Source organism: Hemicordylus capensis, chromosome 1, assembly GCF_027244095.1.
Source record: "Hemicordylus capensis ecotype Gifberg chromosome 1, rHemCap1.1.pri, whole genome shotgun sequence".
Taxonomy (NCBI): Eukaryota; Metazoa; Chordata; class Lepidosauria; order Squamata; family Cordylidae; genus Hemicordylus; species Hemicordylus capensis.
The window spans coordinates 389,366,906-389,388,552 of record NC_069657.1 but is presented as its reverse complement, the minus strand read 5'-3'; the positions used below and the strand labels follow the sequence as shown (position 1 = coordinate 389,388,552).

Below are 21,647 nucleotides of genomic sequence, written 5' to 3'. Positions count from 1 at the left end.
CCTATTTCAAAGAGATTAGGCAGTATCTTCATTCCACAAATATATAAAGCAATTGTAGAGATTTCTGAAAAACTGTCTTAGTTAACATGAACTAGAATGAAGTAGATTACTCACCAACATTGTTTTCCCATTTCCTGGTGGGCCAAACAGCAACAATCCACGTGCAGGAGCTCTAAGCCCTGTAAACAGCTAAAAGAGCAGACTATCACACAGAATGTTACATCAAACAACTATGAAACCATATCTAAATTGGCAGTTTCTTAGCCAACATTTCAACACTTTGCTGCTAGTTTTAAAGATAAAAGGATTGGAGGCCATACCAATCATCCAATAATCTCACATCTCCATGGGTAGAGCAACCAAGACAGGCCCCATCCAAGGAAAGAGGGGGGTAATGGGGTGCAGAGGACACCAGGTTTAAGCCTTAAATAGATTTTACCTTAATAGATTTTATAGGATATTCACTGTTTTACAGCACTATTTCAGACATATATGCACAAATTATACATGTAACTTGAAAATCTCATTGACCATTATATGAATCATTGATGATTTCATTGACCATTATGTATATCAAAATTTTAAGCTCTGTGGAATCAGGTTTTTACAACCAAATGTTCTCCACTTTTTTCTCTGTATGGCTGGTACACTCTGGGTGTCACTTTAAATTATACTTCATTTTGCTTGGATAATATTCACAGAGGGGAATTCTGAGGATAATTTGGGAGAGGCAAACTTGTTTCAGCTCTAGTGTGTAGCATGTAGTCAGTTGCTCTTTGGTATATATAATTTAGCATAGCCTACATACTGAACCCAGGAAAATACATAAAATTCAAAACATAGATAATGGCCAGAAATGCCAAATGTACCAGTTTCTTTCCACTGAATAGTTAATTACTAGCCACCTTACTGGAGAACAATGGACAACAGTCATGATTTTTATTACTAAATACAATTAATACGAGTGATGGAAATATAACAAATGTCTCTGCAAATTGTCTTGCATTTGTCATCAAAGTAACTCACAAGTTGTGACTATTATATCTAATTACTTCAAACAGAATACTTAAGGTATAAGATGAAAACTGACAGAAAACAGATTACTTACCTCAGGTCTAAGTGAAGGAAGGATAACAATTTCTTGTAGTGCCTGCTTTGCAAGCTCCTGCCCAGCAATATCATCAAATTTGACAGATGGCCCACTGAACACATACAGAATACCAATTAGTTTAACAATCGACATTTCATTCTCCTGAACTGCAGCTGGCTAGACTCATGCCTCTCAACTCAGCCATATTTTTTTTTTAAAAAACAACTATTAAAATTATGAAGTGTCCACAATTTATATATTAGCGTTCTATTCCTAGGAACATGTCTCTGTGCTTTACTTAGCTCATACAAATTCAACTATTTTAAGTAGTTTGAATTATTATATTTCAGGGCAGTAAAATCATAAAATCACACTTTGCTTTTCCTAAATGACAATCCAACCCCACAACTTACAAAATCTTTATTAAACCAAGCAAGCATTGCTGTCACTTACCTGTCTACAATTTCGTTGAGAATAAGATTAGCAAGATTAGTATCCACATTTCTAAACATCTTCACATCTTTCTTTTTTCGCACAGCAGTTGTAGGAGTAGACGGCTTGTTGGCTCTATTGTTCTTTGGAGTAGTCTGAAGGAACAATTGTTTCAAATACTTCAGTACTGGTTGAAAATGAACTAGCCCTAAGCACCTCAAGCTGCAGGAAAGCAAATTTTTCTTCAGATAGAGGTGTGTTTGGAATTGGGGCTGAGGAAAAGCAGCTACATCACAGATTTAAACTGCATTATGATACTAGTGGTTTTACTGTCAGTCTCTTTCCTGCCATAAACCCCTAGCATAATACTTGTTTTTTTCACTACAGCTGCACACTACAGTTGCCCCTTTCACCAAAGTTATGCAATAGTACCCAAATCTTTTTCCTTGTAGCCACTGCTTGTGTGGTAGCTATTCACTTTATGACATGTTAAGATTATTCTATTCCAAGTTGCATCACATTTTGGTTCAGAACTCTTACTTTTAGCAGCTAATTAAAAAAACCTGGGGGGGGAGAGAAAGGAAGAATGATTAAAAAAAAACAAAAAACCACCATGACAGAAGGTGTACTGAGATGTCCCAGAATTGGACAACTGAGAAAGACAATATTACTCCCATTTTAAAAGCATTACACTGGCTGCTATATTTCCAGGTGAAATACAAAGTGGTGGTAACAACCTATAAAGTGCTGAATGGCTTAGGCCTGGGTTATTTAAGAGAGTACGTTCTTTTAGATATTCCCCATCATTTATTAAGGTCAGCTGGGGACAAGGACCCACACATTTAGGGTTAGCTCATTGATCAGTCATTATTTGGGGTCACCAACAATCCCCTCTCTTCCCTCATATCTTTTTCTGGCACACAAGCAGAGGGCTTAGGAGAGAGTTGGTTTTCTGTCATTTGCACTGGGATATGGAGACGGTAAGAAAGAATTGGAGTTTAAAAAACAACTGCCATTTCTTACCTTCTCAAAACTGGCAGTGGAAATGCGACCTCTGGTGAGGAGATCTGGGTAACACCGAGTGTCCTGCTTGCCAGAGGGCTGGGAGCACTTGCCATTTGTAAGCTGGCAAGCAGATTTGTAGATGCCTAGCTGAGGAGCTCTGCCCCTGTTTGGCAGTAACTCAAGGCCAGGTCTTCTCTTGAGCTTGAAAACATGCTCACTTCCAGGATACAAGGTCCAACTTCTTTGCCAATTTTAAAGATGATCTTAAAGACGCATATTTTTAACTTGACATTTGATAGCTGTATTTAAATGCTTTAATTCTGACCTGTTTTAACCGTTCTATAGGTAATAAACCAAATAGATGCTAGTGATATACAATATATAACGCATGATGAATAAAGTTTAGCTTAATTGAGGATATTTGCTAGTGGCATTGTTGCCTATAATAGAAGTACTCTGCCCTGCCACTCATTAAACCAGTTCTGCAGATTATTGGCAAGCTTTATGCTAAACTGCAGAAAATCCAGTCTTCTCAGAAGACAGCTGAAGGCTGATTTAAGAACTGTGTGTACAGCTGCTGCAGATGCCACATGACAAGTATCTGTAACATCACAACCATACCTATAACTTTAGAACAATTTTGCAAGTGAGGAGATCGGACTGTGCCACCAGCTGCCATCCTCTAACATGTGTTCTCAGTAACAGAAATAGATGCCATGATGGAGTTAAAGCTTCCAAACTTTTATTTTAAAGTATCAGTTGTTATTATCAGACACAGGTCCTCAGTTCTGAATTGCAACCTTTCTAAAAAAAATCTCAGTGACACACATGCTCCACACTGTGCCCGAGATCTACCACCTTACCTTCTGAGTTGAAGTTGTTGGGACAGTTCCTGGTCTAGGTGAAGAAAAATTGGATATTCCACTATAACTAGGTGTCCTCTGGTGCCCTGAAAGGCCCCCGGATCCTGTTTTTGCCACAGATTTTGAACGAGGGAGTGAATTGCTAGTTTGAGTCAGTGGATCCTTCTTTTTTGGAACAGCTCCACTTTCTACAGAAAGAAAGACACAGATGGATCAGTACAGGCTATGCTCAAACCAAACAGCTGTTGCATATATCCATCTGCTTTAAAAATGGCATTTTGGTTTAATACTCTGCATTACAGCAGTTGAAGACCTACACATAGATGGCAGTATTTTTCTTACTAGTCATGTAAAATGTACAGAATATTTATTTTCATTCTTGAGCTACTGTGAGCCAAGATTAAACTGTGTAACTGTATGCAAAGCTAGCAGGTCTGTTACAAATTGATGCTTAAGCACTGCTAGACACAGACCCCATGCACTGTCACAATTAAGATGATTCCACGGGACTTTTCTGGTGTTCAGCATCTTGTGAACAATTCATCCCCATTGTATACATAACCATGATTACTTCCTAGGTTAGCTTATTATCACACTGTTCCTTGATATTCATAACTCAGTCTCAGCTGTTACACTATACCAGTATGACAAGAAGCCCACTGTCCAATAGCATATTCCGCATCTAATCAGTACTAGTTTTTAACAGCTAACATACCGCTGCTAACTGGGCAAAGAGGCATCTTTTTAACATAGTGATTCTCTTTATTTAGTAGGGGGAGAGTAACTGGCCTTATCCACTCCCAGCACACTACCTCAAGTGACTGCTGGTGGTGTCTATCTTATGTTTCTTTTTGGCACATAGAAGAACAGGCTCTGCTGGAGAGAACAAGCATGGCTTCAGCAAAGGTAATTTTTGCCTCACAAACCTTTTGGAGTTTTTTTTGAGAGTGTCAACAAGTGTGTGGATCAAGGTGATCCAGTTGACGTAGTATACCTGGACTTCCAAAAAGCTTTTGACAATGTTCCTCATCAAAGACACCAGAGGAAACTTAGTGGTCATCGGATAAGGGGACAAGTACATGTGCGGATTGCTAACTGTTTGAAAGACAGGAAACAGGGAGTAGGTATAAATGGAGAGTTTTCACAATGGAGGGAAATAAGAAGTGGGGTCCCCCAGGGATCTGTAATGGGATCGGTGCTTTTTAATTTATTCATAAATGATCTAGAAGCATGGGTAAGCAGCGAGGTGGCCAAATTTGCAGATGATACCAAATTATTTCGGGTAGTGAAATCCAAAACGGACTGTGAGGAGCTCCAAAAGGATCTCTCCAAACTGGGTGAATGGGTGACAAAGTGGCAAATGCGATTCAGTGTTGGCAAGTGTAAAGTGATGCACATTGGGATGAAGAATCCCAACTTCAAGTATATGCTGATGGGATCTGAGCTGTCAGTGACTGACCAGGAGAGGGATCTTGGGGTCGTGGTGGACAGCTTGTTGAAAGTGTCGACTCAATGTGTGGCAGCTGTGAAAAAGGCCAATTCCATGCGAGGTATCATTAGGAAGGGGATTGAAAATAAACCAGCTAATATTATAATGCCCTTATACAAAACTATAGTGCAGCCACACCTGGAGTATTGTGTACAATTCTGGTCGCCACATCTAAAAAAGGACATTGTAGAACTGGAGAAGGTGCAGAAGAGGGCAACCAAGATGATCAGGGGCCTAGAGCACCTTTCTTATGAGGCAAGGCTACAACACCCTGGGGCTTTTTAGTTTAGAAAAAAGACAACTACAGGGAGACCTGATAGAGGTCTATAAAATCATGCATGGAGTGGAGAAAGTGGATAGAGAGAAATTCTTCTTCCTCTCACATAACACTAGAACCAGGGGTCATCCCATGAAATTAATTGCCAGGAAATCTAGGACAAACAAACCGAAGTACTTTTTCATACAACACATAATCAACTTGTGGAATTCTCAGCCACAAGATGTGGTGACAGCCAAAATCCTGGATGGCTTCAAGAGGGGTTTGGATAACTTCATGGAGGAGAAGTATATCAAACGTCTACAAGCTAGAGGACTATAGGCCACCTCCAGCCTCAGAGGCAGAATGCCTCTGAATACCAGTTGCAGGGAAGAGGGCATGCCCTCAACTCCTGCCTGTGGCTTCCCAGAGGCATCTGGTGGGCCACTGTGTGAAACAGGATGCTGGACTAGATGGGTCTTGGGCCTAATCCAGCAGGGCTGTTCTTATGATTGTGAGCCCTTTGGGGACAGGGATCCATCTTATTTATTTCTCTCTGTACACCACTTTGGAAACTACTGTTGCAATGTGGTATATAAAAGTATTTGTTGTTCTTAACATAGGAAGAGGCAACCAAATTTAAACTGCTAATGTCAACCAGGCCTGACATGCCACTTCTAAAAAGTATGCAATGTCACTTAAAGTAAAGTTGTGCTGTCAAGTTGTGTTGACTCCTGGTGACCCACAGAGCCCTGTGGTTTTCTTTTGGTAGAATGCAGGAGAGATTTACCATTGTCATCTCCCATGCAGTATGAGATGATGCCTTTCAGCATCTCCCTATATTACCGCTGCCCAATATAGGTGTTTCCCACAGTCTGGGGACCATACCAGCGGGAATTCAAACTAGCAATCTCTTGCTCCCAAGGCAAGTTAGTTCCCTGCTGTGCCATTAGGTGGCTGCAATACAATACAACTATTTCAAGGCGGAGGGGTTTGGACCCAAAAGATGGTTTAGATCTCCCTGTTCTGGATGGGGCAACACGCCCCCTGAAAGATCAGGTACAGAGCTTGAGTGTTCCTGGATGCAAAACACTCTCTGGTTTCTCAAGTTAAGGCAGTGGCCAGGAGCATTTTGTATCAGCTTTGGCTGCTATATCAGCTACGTCCATTTCTGGAGGTAGGTAGGTAGGTAGGTAAATAATAAATAAATAAATAAATAAATAAAATAATTAAAACATTTTTACACCGCCCAAAACTTATGTCTCTGGGCAGTTTACAACAGAATAAAAACAAAGTAAAACATAGTTAAGACAAAAACGAAAAATTTAACACATTACAACAATTTAAATTTTTTTAAAGAATATTTTAAAACAGCATTAAAATCATTAAAACAATATTAATTAAAAGCCTGGGTGAACAGATGCATCTTTAAAGACTTTTAAAAAGCTGTCAGAGATGGGGAGGCTCTTATTTCACTAGGGAGCGCATTCCAAAGCCTCGGGGCAGCAGATGAGACGGTGGCAACTGCAGACAGACCTCTCCAGCAGATCTCAGTGGGCAGTGCGATTCATAACGTAGAAGGTGTTCCCTTAAATACCCAGGGCCCAAACTGTTTAGGGCTTTATAGGTTATAACCAGCACCTTGGATTTTGCCTGGAAACATATCGGCAGCCAGTGTAGCTCCTTCAATACAGGAGTATTACAGGAGTAATACAGGAGTAATATGGTCTCTCTGAGATGCCTGAGAGACCAACCTGGCTGCCACATTCTGGACCAACTGTAGTTTCCGGACAATGTACAGGGGCAGCCCCCACAAAAAACATTGTAGTAATCCAGCCTAGAGGTTACCAGCAGATGTACCACTGTTTTGAGGTCATTCACCTCAAGAAACGGATGCAGCTGGCGTATCAACCAAACCTGATAGAAGGCACTTCTGGCCACTGCCTCAACCTGGGAGACCAGGGAGAGGCTTGGATCCAGAAGCACCCTTAGACTGCGTACTTGTTCCTTCTGGGGAAGTGTGACCCCATCCAGAACAAGCAGATCAAAATCATCTCTCAAGTTCCAACCCTGCACAATGAGTACCTCCGTCTTAGCCGGATTCAGTCTCAGCTTGTTATCCCTCATCCAGCCCATCACCGACTCCAGACAGGCATTTAGGGAGGTTATGCCCTCTCCCGATGAGGCTGACATGGAGAAATAGATTTGGGTGTCATCAGCATACTGGTGGCACCCTGCACCAAATACCCTGATGATCTCTCCAGCGGTTTCATGTAGATGTTAAACTACATTGGAGGCACACACCCTGAGGCACACCATACAAGAGTTCAGATTTTGAAGAACATCAGTCTCCAAGGGACACCATCTGGAATCTGCCCGAGAGGTAGGAGTGCAACCACTACAAAGCAGTACCTCCGACACTCAACCCCCTCAGATGCTCCAGAAGGATACTATGGCCGACAGTATCGAAAGCCACTGAGAGGTCCTGAAGGACCAACAGAGTCACACTTCCTCTGTCAATTGCCAATTGGAGATCATTTATCAGGCGATAAGGCAGTCTCCACCCCATAGCCAGACCGAAAGCCAGTTTGAAATGGGTCAAAATAAACAGTTTCATCCAAGACTGCCTGGAGCTGGGAGGCCACTACCCTCTCAATTACCTTGCCCAGCCACAGAAGGTTGGAGACAGGCCTTCAGTTGTTCAATTCCGAGGGATCCAAGGCAGGCTTCTTCAGAAGGGGTCTAATAATTGCCTGCTTAAGACAAGGAGGCATCCTACCTTCCCTCAGAGACGTATTTATAATCTCTACAAGGCCTTCTACAACAACCCCCCTGCCAGATAATATAAGCCATGTCGGACAAGGGTCAAGAGAACAGGTGGTGGGCTGCACCATTCCAATCAGCTTGTACACATCCTCAGGAATCACAAACTGGAACCGATCCAACCTAATAACCTAATAACACAAGAGGAGTCGCTGGACACCTCCACATCAGACACTGAGGTAATTGTGGAGACGGAGTCTAAGTCGGCCCGAATACGAGAGATTTCCCCCACAAAGAATTCATTAAACACAACACAGCAGGTAATCGATGGTTCCAAATTATGATTCAAGCGAGTTGGGGCATTCACTAGGCCTCTCACAACCCTGAAGAACTCCTCCGGACGTGAACCTGCGGATGCAATACGGGCAGAAAAGAATCGCTTCTTTGCCGCACGTATGGCCTGAGCATAGGTCTTCAAATGAGCTCTATGTTGCAATCTGTCGGATTCAAGCAGAGTCTCTCTCCACTTGCACTCCAGTCGTCTATCTCGCTGCTTCAGCTCCCGTAGTTCTTCCATATACCAAGGGGCCAATTTTGAAGCGGGTTGGAGAGGACACTTAGGAGCAATCATGTCTACTGCCCCAGTGAGTTTGCTGTTCCAATTCTCCACCAGGGCATCAACAGGATCACCAGTAGAGCCAACACTAAATCCCTCCAAAGCTTCTTGAAATTCTATGGGATCCAATAACCTTCTTGTGCGGAACATCCTAATAGGTCCCTCGCCCCTGCGAAGGTGGGACATGATTGTGAGTCCAACCTTAACCAAGATGGTGGTTCGTCCATGACAATGGGGAAATCACAGGATTCCCCACCCACAGAACACCACCCTGATCAGGGTGAAACACCAAATCAAGCGTGTGACCAGCAATGTGTGTCGGCCCCAAGACCACTTGGGATAGGCCCATAGTCATCATGGCCGCTATGAACTCCTGAGCCGCCCCGGACAAACTGGTCCCAAAGTGAACATTGAAGTCTCCCAGCACCACAAGCCTGGGGGACTCCAACACCAAGTCCGAGACCAAGTCCGTCCGCTCGGTTAGGGACTCCGTTGAGCAGTGGAGCAATCAGTACACCAACAGAAGTCCCAGTCTATCCCTGGTCCCCAGACTTAAGTACACACATTCTATATGGTCTGACACTTTAACAGGGATCCTGGTAAGGGAAAGGTTATTCTTATAGACCACAGCCACTCCACCTCCTCACCCATGGTCCCTCACCCGCTCCTCAACAGAGTAGCCTGGAGGAAGAAGCTGTGACCACACTGGGCCCCCAGCCAGGTCTCTGTAATACATACCAGGTCGGCATCTTCATCCAGAATCAAATCATGGATGGTTTCTGATTTGTTCTGGATCGACCTGGCATTACAGATGAGCAAGGTGAGGTTCCAAGGGTGATCAGCACTGCTCCCCAAGGTCAAAGAGCTGACAGGACAGCCGGAAGGGGAAACAGCTATTAGATTTCCAAGTCCCCTTCCCTTGTAATGGCACGCTGACCTGCCAACGTTACTTCTTCTGTTCCCCACCATGACTGAAATGGCTGCCCCACAGTCAGTGGACGCGCCCCATCTCCCCATCTCCAGGTAAGCCCAGACACATTCTAAGATTATCTCACCCAGGACTAATTAAAATAGAGGCTCCACTATTAAACGCCCCCCCCCCATTCAAATACCTAGGCCAAGAGACCTGGCCTTCACCATCCCCCAAAGTGGCTTGCCCAAAGGCGCGATCCCCTTTGGTGTTGCCCCTTCAGTGGCGGGCCCGCCGCCACTGGCAGAACCCTATATAGACCTGAGCAGACAGCTCTAGGCAGATGGAATCCAGGAAACTGCCAAGTCACCCTCCTCCCCGGGCCCCAATCCTGCAAGGCCTCACCTCAGCACAGCAGCTAGTCCTGGGGGGCAGCAGGAGAAGCAAACAGGCAGGCACCCAGTCTCTCACCCTAGAAGCAAATGTTGTCTCTCCTCTTCTGTCTCCTGCAAGCTTCTGGGGGGCTGAAGTCACTGACAGAACCCTATATAGCCCTGAGCAGACAGCTCTAGGCAGATGACCTTATTAAATTAAATCGCCTTAAATCAGTGGTGCATATGCTGGTATCCTCCAGGCTCAACTAGTGTAATTTACTCTACGTGGGGCTACCTTTGTACGTAGTCAAGAAACTACAATTGGTACAGAATGTGGTAGCCAGGTTGGTCTCTGGGACAACTCAAAGGGACCATATAACACCATTTACCAAAGAACTGCACTGGCTGCCAATATATTTCTGAGTGAAATACAAAGTCCTGGTTATATAAACCTATAAATCCCTTAAAGGTTTTGGCCCAGGGGTACTAGAGAGCGCCTTCTGTGTCATGAACCCAACCATCTATTAATATCATCTGCGGAGGCTGAGTTATGGTTACCACCAGCTCATTCGGTGACAACTCGGGATGGAGCCTTCTTTGTGGCTGCCTCGGGACTTTGGAATATGCTCCCTATCAAAATAAATACATCTCCATCTTTGCTTGCTTTTAGAAAGGCACTCAAGACATACTTGTTTTCTCAAGCTTTTAACTGAAATTAAATTGTAAACTGCTTAATTGTTTTTATCATATGAAATTGTTTTAACTTTTTATTCTGTGACATTTTTACTCTGTTTTGTGTGTGTTATAAATTGTATATACGGCCTAGAGATACACAGGTCAGGCGGTATATAAATATGATAATAAATTGAATCAAATTATACCACTGCCAATTCATAAAAATCATAGTTGAAACTCCACCAGATGTTAGGTAATACAAGAAGAAATCAAAGTTCTGGCTCAGTTCATGACAAGTTAATACACACATAAGACACAGGAAGTCTTCGGAGATGTCCAAAGATTTCCTACAGTCCTATGTGTGTTAAAATGTGTGTGTTAAAATATAAACATTATTAGACAGAAACACCTCTAATGGAAAGTGAAACATTCCATGCAAAGTTTGAGCCAAGCATGTAATAATCCTTTTTTTTTTTTTAAAGCAAAGCTCTTGCTTGCTTCTTTATTGCTACATAAAGGTTTGCCAATACTGTGGCTTAAAAGAAAGAAGAAACATGACAGTCAGATATACAAATAATATCATCTCTATTGATGCATTTAACCCAGATTTAAAGGGTGAAGGATTGTTTCCTTAAACTGCTTTGGAATAACTGAACAAGTTGGGATGACGCAAGATAAAGTAGGCACAAGGACTAAGCTCTTCCAACTTTTTTTTTTTTAAACAGAGTTTATGTAAGAAAAGTTAAAGTGTTTCAGAATCTTTCCAAAATCCACAAACATTCAGAGGTATGGAGATACAGAAGTTACGAGGTTTCCCTTGAACCCATTGCACGGTCAGGCAGTGCACCTACAGCAGTGGGTTTTCAAACTGTGTTCCACAGAACCCTGAGGATATACAATGAGATACTGATCATCAGAACGAAAGAGAGACAGTCGACTCTTATTGGTCTTCTGCCACAGGCAACTCTTGAACCTTACTGATTCTTCACCATGCAATTAATACTTTTTTCAAAGTAATATAGGATGCGGTGGGGAAGAAACTAACTGGCTTTCTCCCCACAAAAATAAAAGCAAGTGCAGTAAGTAGTTAAGCTTTTCAAGATTTTTCTAATAAATTTCAAAATAAGAATGAGAGCAATTATAAGCAATTGTTTAATCCAAATGAATTTTATCTGAAGACCTAACTTGAGAGTTTGAAAATCTTCCCTGGCAATTATAGCCATGCAAGATTGCACAAACAGTACATAACCATCAAGTATATCTATAATACCTTTGTTTAAATGGCCAGTTCTGAACTGGATTACATATATTTGAATACATATGGTTTTGGAGATGTAGGGGTGTGTGCATGTGTATTTATTAGAATTCATTTCTACAGGCAGATTCGGTGTAAAATGGATTATAATAGTACTAGTAACTAAACATGAAATTATAATCTTTACATACAATTCAAATTACATAGGATTAAGTTTATCATTTCAATTTCCATAGCTAAAGTACTATGGGCCTGAGGCCCCTGACAACTGTATACTGTAACAGAGTTAATGAAAAAGGAGAATGTTGCTTTATTCTTATGAGTATCGTCCAAAGAAAACTTTTACCATACATAAAGGAGAATGAATGGCATTCAAACCCCACCCCCCATATAAATCTTAATGAGGAACACTCCTTAAAAACTGGGATGAGGCAGTGAGAACAGAAACCTTCTCAAGAAGCTTATCGGGGTGTCTTTGTACTTTACTACCAAAACTATTTTTCAAATATTATTCTCTAGTTAGTTTCTCCCCAAATTCACTTTAGATTTTGGAGGAAAGCAGGCAGGGAAACTGTTTTGGGGCTCTGTGGTAGAGTACATGGTTTGCATGCAGAAGGTCCAAGGTTCAATCCCTAGCATCTCCAGCTTAGGACTGGCAAAGATCTCTGTCTGAAGCTCTGGGAAGCTGCTGCTAGTCAGCATAGACACTATTAACCTAGCTGAACCCATGGTCTAATGCAGTATAAGGCAACTTCATATGTTCAACGTGCAAGGTTGTATCTGTTTGTCTCTCTACAATGAGTTGTCATTCAAACATTTGCAGACATATTGTGCAGCACAACATGCTTCCCCCCATCACGTGTGCAGTCAAGCTCTTAACACAGGATCTGGACTAGTGGCTTCTGTAGCACTATGAGTGAAATCGCATTCTGCTGCCCTACATAAATGACTGCCTGCACATATACAGACTGATCAGTACCAGCAACCAAAATTGAGAAAACAGTCTCTTACTGATACATGTACCAACACTTGTGCTTGCTTTCAAGCAATTAATGCCTCACATCATACTGAGCCAGCTCAAGACATTGCACCACTCTCAGATGAAAATTTGAGATTACAAAGATGAAACACGAGTATTTCTGGCCTAGGTTCAACAAGTTGTGTTTTTTTTTAAAAGCTTAGACCCCATCCAGAACCTTGGAACAGGGCAGTCTAGCATATCAGATTTCTAAAGTGAAGACATTAATAAATAGTACCAAAAATATTTAGCTGAAGAAACCATGTTTAATTTAGTCTTTTAGTTTAATTTGTGCATTTGGCAAAACTTGCAAAACTAATTTGCAAGCTACCATCTTACAAAGAATATGAATGCTTGAAGGCTGGTTAGAGACAAAGCAAAAAAAGTAAGTAGAAATCTGTGGTAGAGAGCTATCCAAAGCTTTCACTAAACCACGTTACCATACTGATAACATAAATGCACATTTTGCTGTTTTAAGCTTGCTTTTACATTTTAGAGCATGCAGAACTCCTTGCAACCATCATTTTCATTGATAGCCAAGATTCACACTTGATTCCCTAAAAGCTTGTACTCCAACTTAACACACCACCAATACTTTCTATTCCACATTTGTGTAGCCTTCCATTTTGATCTTAAACGCACTTTGTGACATCAAAAAAGTCAATAAGCAATCACCTTAAATGGGAGGTTAGTTCTTCCTCTGTTTTTATTTTAACAGAAAAAAGAACTCAAAACAATCCATAGAAATTCACTTCAATTCCTATACTTTATAAGTCTATGAAATCTACAAGTTTATTTTTACTGACACTGCATATAAATACTGACCGACATACAGCGCAGCATCCTGCAGGTGGTTTCTGCATTGCCCATGCTGCTGTGTGCATTTTTTAAAAAAATTGACCTAGTTGCACTTGAGTGCTGTTGCACAAGTGCCTCAAACTGTACGAAAGCAATTTCACAACACTGGCCATTAGAAATAATGGTTGTAGTACTGTGCAACTGCATTTGTACAAGAGCACTCTAGCAAAACATTGCTTTTTTTTTTTTTAATGTGCTCAGCAGAGAGGGCAGTATGGGAGCCACTCTCAGGATGCTGCAACATATACGGGCCACCAATTTTTTTGAAACTGTTAAACTGCCTAATGTCTTGCCTTTGCGAATATTTCATTTTAAAATGCAACAAAAACTTTAAAGAAGACACAGAAAACAGTTTAGCAGGAGTATTGTTAAGTCAACTTTGAGAATGGAATGCACTTATACAAAACCTTTAAATAGAAAATACATTTTAAAAATAGATAAGGGGCAGGCAATTTAGCACTGCATCTTTTGCTGTTATATCATGTACTGATAGACATCCCCTTAATTAGGTGCAGGTAAAGCCAAACCCACCTGACTGGAGATGTCCATTGCGGCATACCAGGTTAGTACTGTCACTAGAGACTTCCATTTGCAGCTTGGGGATTTGCTTAACTGCCTGCAGCTTCTCTATGCAACAAAACAGAAGGAGGGGGAAAGGACAAATAAAAAACAAAAAATGAACCAATGAAAATTACACACACTAATCACACCAAAATGACTTTGCGTTCAGTTGACTTGATATGGATTCAAGTTACAATGCATGTGTCAAATGTTCACTATGTTATGAAATTACAAGAACATCTACTGAATGAAGTACTATTATGAATAAGTTGTGAACTGCAGTCAGTAGCCAAGTCAGTCAGAAATAACAATGAAAGAGACTGATGGGGAACTTTTCAGTGAAGTGTGCAAGGGCTTATATCTATCTATGGGAAAGATGTGCGCACAGATCTAGCAGTTGCTACAAGTAAGTCTTATTTTTATATCATTAAGTACTCCATATTTAACAGTTAATGCTATGGCACAAAGTGTTTATTTCAATTGATTACAAGCTGCCCAACAATTATTTTATTAAATAGGCTGAGACCTGTTTTCTGAAGAAATTAAAATCCTCAAATTACTAACTTCTGTTATCATAATTATGGTAATAGTGTGTTTTTAACATGTGGACACTCAAAAGATAACATCAGTATGTAAAGTTAGTGGATACGAGGAAATGAAGTAATTCTGTCACTTCACAAACATGATATCATAAGAAATATTCTAAGAAATCATATTGCTTCAGTTTCCTCCACTATGTTAATAATTAGTTGTTACCTTTCTGAAGGACCTTAAACCCTTAAATCCTGCTGCCTGACTGGCCAAAACAGTCTACAGTATACACACTTAACTTCTTATTTGGGAATCTTCACATTCATTGTAAAACCTTTTTTTTTTTAAAGGCCAACTCCCATTTTCAAGTGGGTACTTTTAATATTTCAAATAGCTGTTAAAATGCAGGAATGTTTCAATGTCAATTTGGCTCACAAATTTATTCCATAAAACCAGGTTGCTCACCTGCAACTATTGATCTGGTAGAGTTCCATCGATATCCATAAGAATGGGTAATGCACCTGCGCAGGACCCACTCGGTAACATGCCACAGCAAGTCGAGGCAACCAAGGCTATGTAAAGGTGGGTTGGGCACCATGTTCTTCAGTTCTTTTACAATGGAGAATGCATAGACTTCGACAAAAGTTTCAAGATTCGGTACGATGCCAACGCACCTGGAGTCGAATGTTGTCTTGTAGGAGGAGGTTTCTGGGTCTGTGTAGACACCTTTGCAGCCGATGTCGAAGCTGAAGGGTGGGGTTCTCCTGACATCAAGGGACTTAGCACCTTGTCGTAAATGGTGGTGCAAAGCCAGGGGTTTTTTTCCGTTTGTTTCGAGGAGGACTGGCAAATCTTGAAGGAGGAGACATTGTGCTTTTCTCCCAAGCAGATTAAGCACAAGTCGTGGAGGTCCTTCAAAAGGGAGCTTGGTGTTACAGCCAGTGCATCTCTTGAAGGTCCACTCCTCCTCAGCCATCTTAGCGTGATCCAATTTGTCGTAAAAGTCTGTTCCAAACAATTCAATTAATGCCAGCAAATTCCAGAAGCCATTCCAATATACCGATGACACCAGAGTAGTTGAAAAAATACCACTGCTAGTCAAAGCCAATAATCAGTCCGGGGTTTTGGGGTGGCTTTTTTACAATTTTCTCTCTCAGACTCTCAAGAAGAATTAGTCTGACGAAGAGGGACAGTCTGAGGACTCCACGCAAAAGCGGTCAGAAAAGAACTGAAGAACATGGCGCCCAGCCCACCTTGAAATAGCACACTGAAGGTGGGTAGGCGGGGTTTGGTCACCTCAATGAGCTAAGGCACTTTACCGAGTGGGTCCTGCACAGACGCATTACCAATTCTCATGGATCGACGGATCTCAATCCATATCTATCATTTCCCTTACACCTCCCATCCCAACACGCGCATTGTCTCCTTTATGATTCGACTAGTTATGGTCACTTGTATCCTTCCAGAAAGAACAGAATTTGTGAAAAGTAACAAAATATTTGTTTATTTATATTTATATACTGTCTGGTGTGTATATATCTAGGAGGTATATACATATATCTAATTAAATATGATTAAGGATTAAAATTATAATTCTCTCATACCATTCCTAAACTTTCACAAAAATGGTCCAAGTTATAAATAAATTAATGGGTTGTAATGCCCTCCCCCCAAAAGCACAGCATTCCATAACACATCTTCATGCAATATCCACCGACGGCTCCATATTCCTAAAAGTATTTTTGAAGTCTGGCCACCCAATATCTGGGTAGTGATTTCTAAACAATGACCTATATACAAATTAAGAGTTGTGTGCAGAGAACCCTTCTAAGTACATATGGAGGGTGGGGATGATTTTTGGTAATCCCCTTTTCGTCTAAAGCCACTCATGCTTCCTGAAAATACAACCCTGGGGGGCCCACAACCCTCAGGTACATATTTTCAGGAAACACAGGTACCGACTAATAATGCTTAAAGGAGTATGAAGTTATGTCGGAGGTTCCATGAAGATATGTCATTTGAAGTGTCAGGGAATGGTATGTTGGGGACAATTGTTTTGATTAAAGGCAACTGAGTAACAACTGAATTCAAAAGGAAGCTCAAATACCAGTGTGTGATATAGAGCTTCTATTTCATTTTCCTCTCATTCTCTCACCAAAAGAAACACCCTCTCTTTCCTAGACCTTGGACAAGGTTTCATCTCAAGGCCATAAGCTTGCTAGATCCAGTCTCATGCCTCAATTCTCAATAACCGATTCGTCTCTCTCAACATTTGTATATGACTGATCTAGTGCAGGGGTGTAACTACCCTTAGGCAAGGGGAGGCAGTCATCTTGGGGCCCCACTGCCTCGAGGGGCCCCCCAGAGGCACATCACATGACTCCCACGCGCCCATGTTGCACCCCCTATGAATTATGTTGAGTCTCTTGGAGATTGGCAGGAGCAGAGAGTAAAAAAACTAGATTCAATGTGAACTAGATATTCACCGTATTCATAATGGGGATGTGAGTGTGAGTGCACGATATATTGTGAAGTGTGTTTGTGTATGTATATCAGCGAGAGGCCAATTTTAAAATCTTGTCTCTGGGCCCCCTCCAACCTTGCTACACCCCTGATCTGGTGAGAAAAGTACTCGCTCTCCCTAGAAAAGGCTAACCACAAACACAGATTTCTCATTTTCTAAACCAAAGACAAAAATGCTTCTCATTAATCTCTAGTAGCTAATTATCACATTCTATTCCTCAAAGAGATCAACCATGTGACCTCATCCATCTGTTTTATATTACAGCTTAACAATGAATAAAAGGCAAATCCTTTGTGTCTTGTTTTCAGCAAAAACAGGCAATAAAACCAAACCACATTTCAAAACCTGAGGGCATATCCAAAGAGCAATATTCACTATCAACCCAAACATTTCAGTCACTTAGTAACTGTAAAATATTTGAGCAACGCTATGAAGTCATATCAGTAAACTCCCACAAATTAAATGAGGGTTTCTTTCCATCACACCAAATTTAGAGCAGACAAGGTCTACTGTCTACAAACAAAGAATGTGTAAGTATCACAATTTATGTCAAAACAGGTGCTCATCTTATCAATAATTTGCTATTGCTATAGTATGTTACACATAATCTGACATCTCTAAAAATCCAATGAACAATAAGAAGTACAACAAAGGCAAGTTCTAAACAATTGTAAATAATCTTCTACAAGATCTGCATAATTTTTTATAAAAAGGCTTATATCAAGACTATATACCCTTAGAGAGGAAGCCGTGTTAGTCTTGCAGGAAAAAAGTATCCTGTGCTTCTTAAAGATTTAGAGCAATTAGACCCTTTGCCAAGTGCCATCAGGACCCTCAAGTATCTTAAACACTGCCCCCCCCAACAAGAAAGGAGAAAGTAATTGAGAACCTTCAAGGAAAAAAACAGCAAAATTGAGGGAAAGTTTTCCCGCCTCATATGTGGATAGGAAGCAAAGATGAAACCCATTTTTCACTAGAAATTTGGGGGTGGGAGAAGACAAGGACCAGAGACAGTTCCAGTTCAAGGGAAATAGGCATATTTAAACTGGACACCATATGCACAAAAAGGAGATTTACATCAACATAATATACACTACAGCTATAAGAAGTGTGTGTTTCTTAAGTCAAGCCTGGGGGAAAAATAAAAACCATCTTATTTATTGTTCTACGTATACCGCTTTGAGCACTTTTGTTTAAAAGCAGTATATAAATATCCGTAGAAGTAGATTACATCTATTCAAACGTCACATACCATGGCTGGTTTAAAAAACAACAACATGTGATTCAGCCATTGCCCACAATTCCTTAACTGAACTTAAGTGTTTCTGCCACTCAACTATGTAACGTTTCGAAAGCTCAAATTAAATCAGACATAAGTCTTTATTAAATCATAGGGAGCCCTGGGAAGCTCTGAGTCAGAGTGCAAGATAACAAGGAGAGAAGCTTTTTAACACTTTCCTTTCTGCATGTTTTCCTGTTCTAAATAACTGATGTGAAGTGGCTACAGCAGCCTAAGGCTGTTCCTCCACTCAAATTTGCAGCTTCCCAAGGCTGCTTTTGGTTTTTAAAAAGACTGGGCAATACACATGCACCTTCATAGGAACCTGCCATATACATACCATGTCTAGTTTGGCCCTAAATGACTTAGTCATTTTCACTTAGGAAAATTAAGTAACTAGGCAATTGGAAGAATGCATGATTTAAAAAAATGCATTTTTTACTACTAACAGGAATTTACTAGAAATAAAGGTGTGAAGGAATGAGGCCTGAACCTCCTCTTTTTGTATATAAGATTTCTGTATTGCAATTGCTTTGCTTGCTTACTCCCTATGTTAAAAAGCTGTGCACTGGATCAAATGTTCACAGCTTCTGTTCTACAGTTTAGTTTTGGAGGGGAAAGAGGTTTGGTTTGATTGGGTTTGTTTTAAAATAATGGAGGAAACTTGAGTGGTTTTGATTGGTTTGTTTGAAAAAAACTGGAGGGTGAAAGGAGAATATAAGCAGACTGCCTTCAGCAGAGTTTTATTACAAGTTGGTGAGCTGAAGAGAATTCAAGAGAAGGAGTTCAAGGAGTGAAAGTTGCTATCACAGTCAGAGAGAATCAGAGCTGGTGCTGGAAAGAGAGCTGAGAAATCACTGGGGGAGTTGTGAAGCCTTTCCACCCTACCCAACCTTGAATAAGACAGAGGTTTGGAAGGCTGTTTTATTAGACACAGCCAGAAAAATACAAAAGTCTACTCGGTGGCAGCCGTGAAGCTTAAGATCATGGGACTGTCAACAAATGTAATGACATGTGGTGGTAGCACAATGGGATTCATGACAAAAGTTATAAAGAGCCAGGTGAAGTTATTTTGACCATTCAACAGAGCCCAAATTGGTACATCAAAGCAGAAGTGGGGAACAAAATCAGAACACTTCCTAGTATGTGTCGTATACAGCCTGAGCCTTACAATTCAATCCTATGAACATTTACTTGGAAGTAAGGCACCTAATGCTGCAGCAGGGAAGTAGCTTGCTGGTTTGAATCCCTGCTGGTGTGTTTCCAGACTATGGGAAACACCTATATTTGGCAACAGCAATATAGGAAGATGCTGAAAGGCATCATCTCATACTGGAGATGGCAATGGTAAACCCCTCCTGTATTCTACCAAAGACAACCACAGGGCTCTCTGGTCGCCAGGAGTCGACACTGACTCGAAGGCACAACTTTACCTTTTTAAGCCCCCCAAGTTTGAGATGACTCACTACCTGGTAAGCAAGGCCTTATCTTCTTACTTGCTGCTTATTATTTCAATGCTGCTGTTTTTCCTCCAGTGCTTTTTGGTTGTATAAAATAACTTAGTTTTAGAGGCATACAGGGCTAGAAAATAGCACAGATATTTATCCTAGCAACTCAAGACTAGACTAGAAAGTAGATGCAAGACTCAGCTCTAAACATACCATCTTGGGCTTGGAGGGTATTATTTGCAGCTCCATTATTTATGACTAATTGATTGAAGATTTTGGATTAGCAATATTAAGCTTCTCTCCAGAGAGAATACCATCGTGATGAGGGACTATGCTAAACACAGTGAATGGTTTCATGAAGTGTAAATTATACAAAGCGAGTCCTATGATAGCAAGATGACCTTATCTGCAACTTAGTGTGTAATCAGTGCCATCAATGCAAAAGGCATTTTACAGAATAATATGGGCAAGAGACAACTAACTATATGCTCTGAAGCACTTATCTAAGTGTAGACAACAAGGGAAGATAAAGTTAGGGGAGAGTGACCCAGGGTAACAGGGAACAAACAGGTACATACCCAGCTTTGTTGAATATAAGGACTAAGAGGTTAAGCCAAAAGCTCCGAAGTAAAATTTGGTATTTAGAGAAATTTGAAAGAGAGAGATGGCACCACATAGTTGTCCTTGAGGAAGTTCTAGTTACCAAAATATATCAGATTATAAACAAAGAGAGGCCGAGAACAAAGGTACTTGGGCAAAGTAGACTTGACATTAGCATTGGCTCTGCATGTAAAGAGAAGCTACAGAGGGGGTAATCTAGACTTGAAGAATAGCATGAAGGGAGACTTCACCCCTTTGCCCTGCTGCAGACCCACTTCAGATCAGAGGCCCCAGAGCTATTTGCTCCAGGAATGAGAACAAATCACTGCATGATCCTGGTCAAGGTTCCCCACAGCTGCCATTTACATCAAAAAACAAACAAACACATAGTGTCCAGTTAAATTATTAAAGTCACATATAGTCTGGCCCTTAGAAACAACAACAACTAAATCTATTTTGCTTAGAAGCAAGCTCTGCTTTTCCCCACCTTGACTCTTATATGATACATGTAACTGGCACTGAAGCAAGAGGCAACTGTTACCCCTGTCCCTTCTGCTTGGGTTTCCCCCCCTTAAAGTACCTGGTGTAGTAATTCAGTACACAAATTTAGTGCTCCCCCTCCTTTAAAGAAGAGGTTATCCCCATATATCAGCATCACAATGAACTAATGTATATTAATATACACTTTTTAAAAAGAAAAAAGATTCAGTCCTTGAAGAGACTTCCCACCCCACTGCATCATTAACAAAAATATACACATTGCGTAACTATCATCTCTACAGTTCGCCAAGATAACAATATTAAGCAGTACCTAACAGCTGCAAACGGTCCTTGGCCATTGCCAAATTTGTCATCATTTTAGACTGGAGACGGCGAGCTCGTTCATAATGATCTCCTTAAAGAGAAAGTTGAATATTCAGATTCAAGAACAGTTACAACAGCAATATCTGTTCCACCAGAAAAACATGAAATAGAAAAATAGAAAACATATATCTATATGTGTGTGTGCGCGTGTGTGAATATAAATAAAAATTAGAGCCAATGTAAATGCATCTAGAAGGGAATGACATAATCAGAAGCCTCCATGATGCTCTGCACTG

At 40.9% G+C, this 21,647-nt stretch overlaps 1 protein-coding gene across 7 annotated transcripts in view; it reads right to left on the bottom strand.

The window, feature by feature from the left end:
• SPAST (spastin) overlaps window positions 1–21,647 on the bottom strand; it is a 58,115-nt gene that overhangs the window by 24,363 nt on the left and 12,105 nt on the right. For 5 of the 7 annotated variants that reach the window (XM_053302633.1, XM_053302599.1, XM_053302608.1 and 2 more), the window contains exons 3-8: window positions 21,359–21,442; window positions 14,136–14,231; window positions 3,391–3,578; window positions 1,544–1,677; window positions 1,109–1,202; window positions 115–189 (exon numbers count right to left, since the gene is read on the bottom strand). In XM_053302633.1, the coding sequence (XP_053158608.1) occupies window positions 115–189; window positions 1,109–1,202; window positions 1,544–1,677; window positions 3,391–3,578; window positions 14,136–14,231; window positions 21,359–21,442 (671 nt within the window). The remainder of the gene's footprint in view (window positions 1–114; window positions 190–1,108; window positions 1,203–1,543; window positions 1,678–3,390; window positions 3,579–14,135; window positions 14,232–21,358; window positions 21,443–21,647) is intronic. The other 2 variants (XM_053302616.1, XM_053302626.1) reach the window with 1 other exon arrangement.